This window comes from Rhea americana, unplaced genomic scaffold (genome assembly GCF_003343005.1).
Source record: "Rhea americana isolate MKP2758 unplaced genomic scaffold, rheAme1 scaffold_23, whole genome shotgun sequence".
Taxonomy (NCBI): domain Eukaryota; kingdom Metazoa; phylum Chordata; class Aves; order Rheiformes; family Rheidae; genus Rhea; species Rhea americana.
The window spans coordinates 4,966,665-4,979,684 of record NW_028186346.1 but is presented as its reverse complement, the minus strand read 5'-3'; the positions used below and the strand labels follow the sequence as shown (position 1 = coordinate 4,979,684).

At 35.8% G+C, this 13,020-nt stretch overlaps 1 protein-coding gene across 1 annotated transcript in view; it reads right to left on the bottom strand.

The window, feature by feature from the left end:
• Positions 1-9,343, bottom strand: part of IPO5 (importin 5) — a 39,089-nt gene extending 29,746 nt beyond the window's left edge. Inside the window, exons 1-5 of the mRNA XM_085305971.1 lie at positions 9,266-9,343; positions 3,013-3,205; positions 2,356-2,458; positions 2,030-2,126; positions 854-958 (exon numbers count right to left, since the gene is read on the bottom strand). Of these exons, the coding sequence (XP_085162097.1) occupies positions 854-958; positions 2,030-2,126; positions 2,356-2,458; positions 3,013-3,196 (489 nt within the window). The 5' untranslated portion in view covers positions 3,197-3,205; positions 9,266-9,343. The remainder of the gene's footprint in view (positions 1-853; positions 959-2,029; positions 2,127-2,355; positions 2,459-3,012; positions 3,206-9,265) is intronic.
• Positions 9,344-13,020: the final 3,677 nt, after the last annotated feature.

The window sequence follows — 13,020 nt, the reverse complement described above, 5'->3', positions numbered from 1 at the left end:
GTTTGTCTTTACATTGAAGTATATTATCTAATTCAAAATTGCCAAAATTTCACTATGGCCTTTATCACAGGTACCTAAACAAGCTATTTCCACTTTTTCTTAATACAGAAAAGAACCTGTACTGTGAAACACTAGTCTTCAGAACTCAAGTAATTTCTGCCTCTGGTTTAGTTTACAATAGGCTTCCCCAAGAAAGTACACAACCTTATGTTAAACTCCAACTTTTGCCCAACTCCAATCCTCCTAAAAAGGAATCAAATCTAGCCTCAGAGATTATATGAAAGCATAACAAGACATTTTGTTTGCAAGTAGCTAGTTTACTAGCTTGACTGCTATCAAGCAGTCAAGATTGTTTGGTCCAGATTGTTGTTCTCACTCTGAGAATCTCTGCCAAGAATAAATCTACACTTTCTTCTAAATAAATCAAAGAGATACTGCATCRCGTGGGACAATGAATTTCCCAATTACTGATAACTACATGAAATCTCAGGTTAGTCCAATTTAAAGTATATTCCAAGCTGGTTGTTAATTAGAACAGCTGGTCATTTTGAGTTAAATACCTTACAAAGAATTCTAACTCATGTATCTAGGTAACATTGCATACATTAATTGGCACTATTTTCTTCAAAACCCTGTCAATTAGCAATGTATTCTTAGCTTTTGTCTACAAAATTCCTTATTAGTGTTTCCATCATATCTTGCTGATGGCTGATGTTAAACAAACCAATATATAGCTAACCCAGGTCTTGGCAAAAAACCATATTGCTGCACAAGTTTACAGACCAGTAATTTATGCTCAGATACAGTCAATACAGATAATGGCACATAAAGGCTTATCTGTGCAGTTTCTTACCTGTAAGATTCCAGGCAGTAAGTCTGCAAAATGTTTAAGAAGGGGAAGATTGTGCTCATTAGCAAGCACAAAWGCAGCTGCAGCTCTAGCAGACAGTGTCTTGATCTAGAAGAAAGGCAGGATGGAAAAAGAAGTATACCGAATAGGTAACAAAACATGCATTTGTCTTCTTATAATGTTATGCYCATTATGAGACTATTTTGGATCATCATTTTCCTTTTGTATTTCCCTAAGAGATATAGTAATAGCTTTTAAAATTGGTTTTTACATCTTGCTTCAAACTAAGGTAAGGTGGTAATGAAGGTCCTCTGTATTTATGTTCTCCATTATACCAAAAAATTCATCATGGTATTCTTCTGAGGTGGCAAGCATTCTCTAGTTTTACAAAGGAAGATCTATTGTGTCCTTAGCTTCTTATTTCAAATTTCATGCACAATTTCAAATGTGCATGAAAGTGGCAGTCTCGYTTTTCAAAAAGTGTCATCTAAGCATTTAAAATGTGCTTCTTTAAAAGCATGACTTCATGGTACTTTTGAAAAGTGTTACCTAGTTAACTTTCAAAGGTAAGGYAATCCCTGGAGGAGCAGCAAACTGAATCCATACACCAGAGAGAGGTTTTCTACTCTTACTTAGCATTTTCCAGAACAAGACAAAGACTTTCAAAGTACAAGTCTCTGCACAAACCAACAATCCAGAAGCCTTTTAGAAAAGCAAGACTTGCTTCATGTCTATACAGCAAGTATGCACGCACAGTAGCTCAAGCAGCTGTTATATATCCAGACTCCTGGGACATACAAAACATATCTATACTATTAAACAACAAGGCCAGAAAGTGAGCTGAAGCATGGAGTTCCTGACCTCCCACATCGCTGGCTAACCCCCCCCCCCCAGCTCTGCTTTGAACCATTACTGCTAGATTTTTCCTAGCAGTAATGCTTGGGAAGAGGACAGGCTTAAGCAGTACAGATGTGAACCAGTCAGTATCACTTAGCCTTGGGACCACAAAAAGGTTTGACTCTTATTTTGCAGTAGGCATAGCCCAAACTCCCTCAGTTTCAGGTTCCAGGCAACAGACAATACTCTGGTTAGTATTTATGTTGCAACCTTTATGCTTGAGACTTGCACTGTTTCTATCCTCAAGAGGAAAAAAAAAAAAGAAAATAATAAATATCTTACTGATGGATGTTCTTGATCTTGCATACACTGAACCAACATCCGTTTAATGACCTCCAAATAATGTTGCTGCTGATTCCCAAAAATCCCAGGAAAATTCCTAAGGATAAGAAAAGATCAAAACATGAATACAAATTCACATTTGTTTAACCTTAAGTAGAAGCTCCACTGTTTYAGCTACAGATAGTAATCACACATGTAGGATCAGATAAATCATAATACAACAGATTAAATGAAATATATGATTACTTAAGTTGTGACAATGTTCCTTRCATTTTTTACAGATTTGATTTGGCAACCGGTGAAAACGGCAAAGTCTAAAAGCTTACCAGAAAATATGTAAAGCAGCTTCACGTAATCCCACATTCTGAGAGCTGACAGAGTCAAATAAGAATTTCAGAACTTCTGGCCACTGGTTGTTGCCATCTTCATCTAGATTAAAGACAAAGTTCTTAGGATAAGCAAACTTTAGCATTTGCTTTTGGACTGTATCGGATTGTTTTCTGGTCTTAATTATGTAGGGCAGCCAGTCATCTGTTTCTTAAATTTCCAAGCAGCTAATCTGAAGATGTGTCCAGGTCACAGTATAAGATTGCCCAAAATGTAAGAAGAATAAATCTAAAGGCACTTAAGAACAAATCATGAATATAAGATCACTATTTACTGTCACATAACAGTATTCAAAATAGTATCCAATATGGACATTCAGCATAACTTTTACTAAAAATTAAATGAAATTGGATTTCTAAAATTTTATACGAATCTCACCTACAGTCAAACAATTTTAAAAAGTGTTAAAAATCTTGTCTGGCCAAGGATAATGTAAATAAACACCAAATCTCTTTTTATACCCTGATGGCTGACATCAGTTAATAGGTCATGTATATATAAAAAAAAGTCTACACAAGACTAGAGAGCAAGAGATAAAAATACCACTATTATTAATACATAAACTTTGTGCCACGATATCAGCATATATAAAGTACCTATTAAGTTCCTCGCCAACTCAGCAACAATGTCACAGATTTTTTTCCTCATGCTGGACTGTGTTTCCAACTGAATAATCAACAGCAGGCCACTTTTGATAGAGGTCTGATCATCAGGTGAAAGAGCTGGATAAATTTCTTCAAAAGCAGAAGACAAAAGACGTCGCAGAAGGACAGCTGCCATTTGTCTAGCCTATTGAATAAGACATCATATATGTTAAAATATTTTGATGGAAAACTGCAAGAAACGAGAAAGAACTCTTATTTCTATGGGTGACTGTAATGCTTCATAAGCCACTTGATTTTAGAAAACGAACAATGTCATTTAGATAGCATTCTTTTCACCAACCAAATCAACTAGAAGTACCAGGTGTTTGGTACCTATGCTGCTTTGAGAGTTCCTGTGCATCTGTGGCTTCAAATCTTTTCTGTATTCTGTAACATCTGCCTCTAAACTGCATTGGAAAGGAGTAACTATGCTCTTATGAATATGATAGATGACTGAAATCACGCTTCCAAATGCTCAATTTTTACTGTGTAGGCTTTTTGGTAAGTGAATGAATACATCAAGTAATAGATGACAATCTTGATAGTAGGTAAAAACATTATCTGAAACATGATTAAGCTGAAGTTTCTTTAATATCACAACTACTAAAATAGTCAAAGAAATAATCATGAATTCACTGAGGTATCCTGTTTTTTCTGAATCTTGGATATAATATTTTGTGAGTAGTTAAGGACTTTGTCGCATTATTGAAAGACGTTTAAAACACACTTTGCTATTTTAAAATACCTGCTAAATTTACTACGATTCAAGCACATTTTTTTGGATTAACAACTGACCTAATGAGAAAACTCTGCCAGACAGTTAAGCAGTAACCCCTGTTCCCATTCTCAAACAACCAAATTTAACTCTAAGAGTTTGGAACACAGAGTAAGATTGCGGGGGAGGGGGAAGAGAATAAAAAAAACCCAAAGAACTGTACTGTGAATTTAAAAAGCAGAACAAATGAAGACGACGCAACCACTACCACACACAACTTTTAGTCTTTTGGAGAAGTATGAAATGTTTTTCCTTTACATTTAAGTTGGGCATAGGAACCAGAAATACTAAATATTACAGTCTTATATGTTTCTGCTTGCATCCAGCAATTCTATGAGAATATGACTTAATTATCTATTTGTAATTATACAAGCAGTAGAAGCAAAAAGTGCAGCTCAGTAACTCAAAATGAATAAAAACAAAGTCTGCAGTAAATGCAAAAAGACACATCAAGCATGCTGAATAACTTAAGTAGATCGTTCACTAACCAGTGGTTCCAGAAAGGCAAACAGTAACCAAAAGTTACCCCCAAAGTTTTGAAGTTTAACATGTAGAGCAAAATGCTCATGCACTCACAAATATATTAGTTTCAAAATGTAAATAGAACACTTGCTTTTACTTGAACCTCAGTACAACCTGCACTCAACTTTTTTTTCCTAAGATAAGTCTTAATTCAGTGTACATTTAGATGAAAAATAGCAATTTATGATAGCATTTGGAATTTCAAAGACTTCCAATGAGCAGCAGAACCAATGCCGTCTGATTTCCAAAAAAACCTCCTTCAACTGTACCTCTACAGTATAACCTAAAGACAAGAGGTCCTGACATTGCAGCAGTGCCACATCTTCAGAAGTGACCTGCAAAAATCAAGTGTTGGTAAAACATCATCTAAGATACTATTCTTGCTGTTTTGTAGTCTCCAGACTCACTGTGCTTTTATCCACTTCACCTATCTGTCTTCAATGTAGCTAGAAGGGCACTGCACACAGAATCTCTACACTAGCAAAAAGAAAGGACAAGACTTGGACTTTATACCACATCCTTCCTCATCTCCTCTCTCCTCCTCATCAGCTTGTGTAGACTGAAGCCATCCTACATGCAAGATTTAGAAGATACGAGGAAGTCARAAGGTGAACAAAGAGGATCACAGCACCCATCTACGCTGTAGCTCCCGTAAGACAGAGTCCTCTAGAAAAAGTGCAGCTAGGGAACATGAGTTTATCTGGGGAAAAGAATCTTTCCCTACCACCCTGAGATTCCCCACTTACAGCTTGGCCAAAATCTTTTAACAGTACTACTACAACATAACAACGACTCTCCTTTTCCCCCTCCCTAGAAGCACCAAAACTGTAAAAGACTAAATTTTTATTCATCATTAGGGTGAATTTAYACAGTAGAAGCCTGGGCTGGTGAGTAAAGCTGCTGGGATTAAACAAAGCAGAAACTCTGATTCAATGTTTTTCCATACTAAAGGCATCATAGTATTTCTGGGCATATTCACTGATTTCTGATAACATCTGAGCTCACATTATATTTGTTCCTTTACTGGAATACTACTAGGTGGCCAGATAGGGAGTAAAGCTTATYTTCATAACACATGTAGTCTCAAAGATAAGAATTCTCTCTAGAATTCAGTTTAAAATATTAGGAAACTGACAAATACAGACTGATTGCAAAGTAAAACACAGGCAATATGATATACAAAAGAACACAAGAGCTGCACTAAATGAATTGGCTTCTGGTTACTATTGCTATTATTATATTACTAGAAAAAAATTTACAAATTCTCTAAGGCAAACTCAAATATTTGAAAGAATCAGAGAAACAACTGTTTTTAATCATAAATATCAAATTTTCCTCAGTAAATATCTATCTGTGGATGCAAATTACTATTGTCAAATTAATTATGATGAACATAGTTGGATTAATGGCCACTCTGGGAATCTGTTTCTTCTGCTTTAAGGAAGCAAATGTTTTTAATACACACCAAAGGCTCCTTTTATATAAAATACTACAAGACATGAATCTGAATAAGTATTTTCAAATCCTACAACTTATCAGCTRTAGCTTTCAGTAAGAACAGAAAGAATACACTAAATTGCACATGCCAAAAGGAGAACCTCTATCTGTCAATGAAGGAAAAAGCAGAATTCTCTCCCGAAGTGGATTTTTCTGCATATCTAAATTACCAAGGCAYATTATAATGATGGGAATGTCAAAGGAATTAACACAAAAAGTAAATAGTCACAATACTCAATTTTTAAATACATTGTTTTTTATTAACAGAATTTAATATACTTTTAGAAAGATCTTCTAAAATTTTACCAATGGCAGAACGAAGGCACAGGAAGCAAGGCAACTTGTTGAGCAAGGAAACAGAATAATTATGAACAGAGTTCTGGCATACCTATGCTCTACACTGGCATTCAAAGTGTTGAGAAACATAAGAATTATCTAAACTTTTTATTGAAAAAGCCTATTTTGTCAAGCTCTGTAAAGTGATTTTCACTTTCACTTTACTGTTCCTTTTAAGCCCTTGAGAAGGAAAATGCACATGGATGGAGGTGATCAGTATTTAGCACCTGGTCCAAAGACGGACTTATGCAGCATCATCATCTGAGGACACAGACCCACGTGCATAGTGCCTAAGGCCTCCCCATGCAACACAAAGGGACGTACATCAGTTCCCCTCCAAGTGCTGAATGGGGAGCTGTACGAGCAGAGCAGTATTTTTCAGACTTAAAAAAACATAATCCTACAGGGTGATAATAAGGAGAGGAAAAATGGAAAGGTCATAGAAACTCTAAACAGGTTRTAAGGACAGCAGAAATCCAGTACAACACAGTGTCTGTTCTAATATTTCATAATGTTTGAAAWTATTTAACTGTGAATTAGGGCACAATTGAAGACTACCAAGCTAGGGTTAACCAGTAAGAAAAATAAGTAAATAAATAAACAAACAAACCAAAGAGAAGAATATACAAAACTTCTGTTTCTCTTTAAAATTTAGGCAGTTAATAAGAACTGCAAAGGAACAGCCTCTAAGCCATCAGGATTGAGCCCAAACCTATCTTAATAAAGACCATCAAGTAAACCTCGAATATGCATCAACTTTCTGTCTAACTCTAAAATGAAATTACAGAGGAAGAAGTAGAGTCCTAATTACATTAAAAAAAAAAAAAGAGTACTTGCTCAGGAAGTGGGAGACCTGGGTTCGATTCCCTCCTTAGCCTGAAGTGTACAAACCTGCATCTCACCTGGCAGGGAAGTGCTCTAACTGCTAAGTTGGACATTCTTCTCCATTTCTCTAGGACCTGTGTCACTCTTCCATCAGAAAAGTATGAAGCTAAAACACAGGGAAGAGGCGATTCTTACATTCTCTGCTACACAGTAGCCCAGCTGCAGCAAACAGGATGGAATATTTTCTCCAGACTCGTCTGTAATCCAAGGGAGAGGCATAAAGGAATATATAGGCCTTAGGCTGAACAGGGCTTTGAATCCCACTTGGCCAAAACCTGGGAAAGGGATCTTCAAGCAGCAGGCAGTTCCAGGACCTCTTCCTGCAGCCTGAATTCAATAGTGTCAGTGCACTAGTTGTGCTCAGAGGACGTATACCAGGCCCAAAGCCCTAACCACCGGTGAGGCACACACTGTTCTGCCCAGCTCTTGGATCTACATAAAACATATGCAGAAACTAAGTGCCTAGCTGTTCAGATCAGAATCATTCTAAGCATATGAAAGTGCAGGGAAGCATTCTGCGTATGAAACATTTAGATCAAGCTTGGTGATGTCTCCACAACTAGGCTACTGGGTATTTGACGAATTTTTGGCAAAGAGAGCATGTCAGTGGATCTTTTTTAATCAAGATTTTATTTATTTATTTATTTAGAGTCCAGTACCTAATATCTACTTAAGTTGTAGGCAAGCATTTAAGCCTTTCTTTGAATCACCACTGGTAGAATTAGATTGGCAAAGTAGTCTACAAATGTTAATCTTGGAAAACTTYGGAAAGAATAATTTGTACAGGTAAAAAAAGTTTCTGAGCAACTGAGTAAATCAGTCTGAGTCATCAAAAAGATTTTGAAAAATTTTAGATTCTAGGCTATTTGCTTTATTGATGTAAAGACAGTTGAAAAAATAAAAGCATGAAGAACATAAGCATGACTTTGCAATTGTCAGCTATGACTTATCAAATGTGTTCAATACAAAACAGAAGCATCTTCATGCAAGCATGACTTCTACACAGTATTACCTTCTGAAGAAAAAGGGGCATCAATAGATCTTACTTTTTGTCGCAAAATTAAACATAGGAGAGATTGTCCTTCAGCCTTCTATCATCAGAAAGATTTCAGAGGGGCAGGAGAAAAGACGACTAACCCTCAGCTCTCACACAATCAGTTACTAGTACAGTATTAAAGGATTTTGTCAGAAGAACATGGTTCTGCAGGCAGATAAGCATTGATATTAAGCTGATACATACTAAGCACCAAAAAGCACAATAGTGTCTACTGCTAATCTGAATGCAATCCATCCAGAGAAGAACAATGCTATTATTCTCTCCTTGTGGTATTCTTCAGAAATTCTAAATGCTACATCCTTCTGTTGCTCAGTAAAGCTCTAGATACGACTATTAAGCTTTCAAAACATCACACCTCAGACTTCCTCACTCTGCATATCCAAGCCAATTCAAAATAATATTTAATCTTACCAAGAAATACTACTCCTGAATCACTAAAGTGTGCAAGCCTTTTCACAAATCAAGGAATATCCAAAAGGCACTGTTTCCAAACTGCACAGAAACAAGTTTAAATAGTGCTGGGACTGCTATCCACTCATTCTACAACAGTGCTAGCTGATCTGATGAATGTACCATCCCATAAATAGGACAAAATAAAATACATTTGARTAAGACAGGTAGAACAGCAACTACCACATCTCCCCAGTCCCTACAGTCACCCAGGAAGTAATCAGATTAAAAACGCATCAAGCTTTCAGAAACTTTACTTCTGATTTAAAAAGTACAAGAAGTTTCAGACAATACACAAGCAAAGTTTAACACATTTAGGCACAGGAACTTAAAATAGAAGGCATCTCCTAACTGTTACTTCAGGGAACATCACAATAACAGTCACATACTAATTATACATTTTAAGTGAAGAATCCATTAGTTAAACAAAGTATACAACTAGAAAGCAATGCATGTCTAAGCAGTCACTTATGAAAGACTGCTTTTGAAACTAAATATCCCACAACAAAAAGTTTAAGTGAACTTGACATGCAAAAAATTAGATAACTGGTCTCTCTACAAGCGCACATAAATTAAGACAATTGAGCCATTCATTTCTCCCAAAATGGTTAGCACCAACTTTTTATCCCTTCCTCCAAGTTTCCTTGAAAAATCTGCAGAATTAGAAGATTCCTGAGACATACCTCCTCAGCAGCAGCAGTATTCCTGATTGCTTGTAGGAGGAATGTGATCTTGGATTGACCTGGAATATTTTCGTAGGTCTCCTGCATAAAAAAAAAGATGGAGGTTATTGAAAACARTTACTAAAAAGCACGTGTTAAGCATTAATATAAAGTGCCTTCWCTTTTTAAACAGCTTAACTTCAGTATCCATGCAGTTAATAGAAGATGGCATCACAAAAATTTGTATCTACAAAAATAAAGTTTTCTGACCKATTCTAAAACCATGAATAAAGTCTTAATTACATAGGAAGACCTGCCATATGTGGATTATTCCAATATTACAATTGGCCACTTAAGAGATGAGCTAAGAAATACAATACATACAGAACACTTTCCCCCCGGGAATCCAACCTAGCTTCTAGTGCACCAAAGGATTAAAAACTTCAGAAGCCCAAGACTGGACTATGACCAATAGGTCAATAACCACTGACAAATCTATACTCCATAAATTCATTTTTTTGAACTAATTCATGTTTTTGGCCTTTAGAATGTCATGTGGCAGTCACTTACATGACTTAATTACGCATTTTGAATAAGTACTTTTCATTTTAAAAATCCTACTTAAAATTCAGTGACCTACTGTGTTATCTACTTCTAACTTCACAGTTTTTTTAAAAAACATATTTTTCTTAAAGTATTATTTGTCAGAAAGAGCGACTGTTTTGTCTTCTCTCTTAGGAAAGCCTCTTGATAAAGAGTAAGATTCCATGAAAGCATAGTTAGATTGTCCTATGTCTTTCTTAGTTAGATTGCTAGTTAGAAAGTAGATTGAGAACATAATAAGATAACTTTTATCATCAGAATCACAGTATACATGAGCATCTTTAAACAATTTCAGAGGACAAAAATTATTTTGAATATACTTAGTTTAAGCAGTTAAGAGGAGAATTACATGCTAAAGAGCAACCACATATATTCAGAAAAAAATCTCTACCTATTAATTCTATAATAATTATTTTTTATGGACAAATTTATCCTCAAGATAAATTACTCTAGCCTTTCCAAACATTCACTCCTCCATCCTGAACTCAATGTGTAACCTTCTACACACTGCCCAGGTTCATTTCCTTCAATTCCCTGTCTGCTTACTTTGTACTGGACCTGCTCTTACTAAGGACTCCARGCAAGTTCCTTACAGCCAACCTTACATTATCCTGACATTGTACATGCTATTTTTGTGAAGTACAGTTTCTTCATCACGCATATTTAATACAAGACATTCATGTTCTTCCCCTTAATCTGTTTCCTAGTAGGCCTCATTCCTGGAGTCACTTCATGCTCTCTCTAGATGCTAATATCTAATCATAATTAATAGATGCTAATATACAATCACAATTAATGACTCTCTGTGAACCTCTGTATTTAATCCAGCCTTACTAAGAAGTCTGAAAAATTAAATGAGATTTATGCTCATAATGGAAAGTCTACACAAATTAACCATTTCCATGAATTTCTCTATCTATATTGCATTATTATTTACAAGCATAATCTAAAGAGAAGTACAGAAAAACAAGAAGGAAGATTCCCTAAACACAGGTCCAGTATGGAGCTGAAGCTGTGCTTTCACAGGCAGTTGAATCACTGTAACAGGTTCTCTCAAGTCAGTTCTGATAATCATAAAATCCTTTTTGAGCTGCTTTAACCCACTAGAGATGGCAGCAAGYTATCTAGTTTTTCAATGGAGTAATTCTGTCAATTCAGTAAATTAGATCCAGAGGCAGCTGAAGTTGCACCAGGGCATTCGTGCAAGGCAGGCAAGAGGAATGCATGGCCAAAAGCAGGACCTTTCCTTGTGAAGTGGTGGACTCCTCTGCTGGCTCTTCCATCTAACCACAAGCCTTGGCTAGACCCTAAGCCTACAATGTATCCTGGACACTGCAATGTTCTCATGGCACTCTTTTAGACAGGTTCCTAAATCATAAACTAAAGCTGCTTAACAGCAGCTGCTATATTTGTAGGTAAGAATTTCTTACATAGTATTTATTACTCACTTTCAGAATGCACATATCTACTCTGTCCAAAAGTCRATAAATAAATTAATAAGTAAAAAAGTAAGAGATAAGCATAAAACAAAGCAAATACAGGCCACTATCTCAACCTAAAGACAGAGACATAAATAAGAGAAATATGGGGTTTAGCTTATAGTCAATGGACAACATCCCAGTAATTTTTAATAAGAGATGAAATAAACAAACCAGATTTCAGCAAGCTGGCCAGAATCAGTTATGAGAGTACTGGCACATACATGGACACATATACACAAATATTTAAATAAAAAGGCGGCTTTTGAGGTGATCAGATTTTTCACTTTTRTAAAACTTTTTTAAGCCTTCTCCAAGCCCTAGCCATCTCAAATCTAGTCTTTCACACACAGCCCTCATACTACATTCAACAAACAGACCAATCAGAAACAGTCCATTTTCTTCAGTTCCTAGTCCATTTATTTCTTATTCTCACCGTTGTTCATTGGACAAAATGAAAACTTGCTATTCAATTTTTCATCACTTATCTGAACCCTTAAATTATTAAATATTTCCAACAATAAGTATACTTAAAAGCTTTCCAACAGTAAGTATGCTTTTTTTTTTTAAAAAAAAAAAGGCTTCAACTATGCAAACATTTAAGGCCAAATATTAAGAGTCCTGTATGATTTTAGTAAGTAGATATTCTAAAGGCTAAAGATCCCTTTTGTACAAAGAAAGTCCTTCTTCAAGAAACAGACTAATTTTAAAGTATTTTAACAAAAATCGATCTACCTACACTGTATAGACACAGATTTGTTTTTCTAGATACGAGAACATTAACCTGCCATCAAGATGACATAGCCRGACTCTTCACAGTAGTGCATGGGGTGGAGGTGGGGGGAGGAAGATGAGAGACGACAGGCCTAAAGTGAAGGTTCAGACTAAATATAAGGAGAAACACTCTCACAAAGTAGACAGTTAAACAGGCTGCCTAGAGAGGTTGTGCAGTCTCCATCCTTAGAGGTTTTCAGGACCAGACTAGATGAAGTCCTGAACAACCTGGCTTGACCTCAAAGCTGACTCTGCTTTCACCAGGCAACTGGAATATAGACCGCCTCCCTTCCAAATGGGAATGATCCTAAGCCATGAAAATACTTCCAATACATCTTGGGAATATGCAGAAATCGATCTCAGATTCAGTGTATTTAAGTAAAAAAATGTATTTGTGTACAAAATTAATAGACTTGAAAAGCTTGATATTCCATCACAGAGATTTCTTATCTTGATTGACCATACCACAGACATATCTATGAATACTTAATAACTTCCAGCTCAGCTCCATGCAAATTTTAAAAATAGAAAATGCTAGTTATTCCAATCTAAGTTTTAGACTTCTTTCCCCTAAGATATATTTTATTTCACAAGGCATTATGACATAGTTTTCTGCTACTTTAGCTTTGGTTTGCTCTAACATATCATATGCTAGCAGTTGTCACATTTTTAGTAAAGTTCAAAAATCTGCGAGACTTTTTTTTTTAATATATAGATATGTGTGTGTGTATATATATATATATATATATATATATATATATATATATATATATACCACCCACCGGCACTTAAATCAAAAGAAATTCAAATCTCATTGAACGGCTAGAGGATCTCCATCCAACGTTCAGCACTATCAAAACAGTGCTTGCTGCTTCTCTAGAAGCTGCTCGTAAGAATAAAACGCACCTCTCCCCTCCTCCT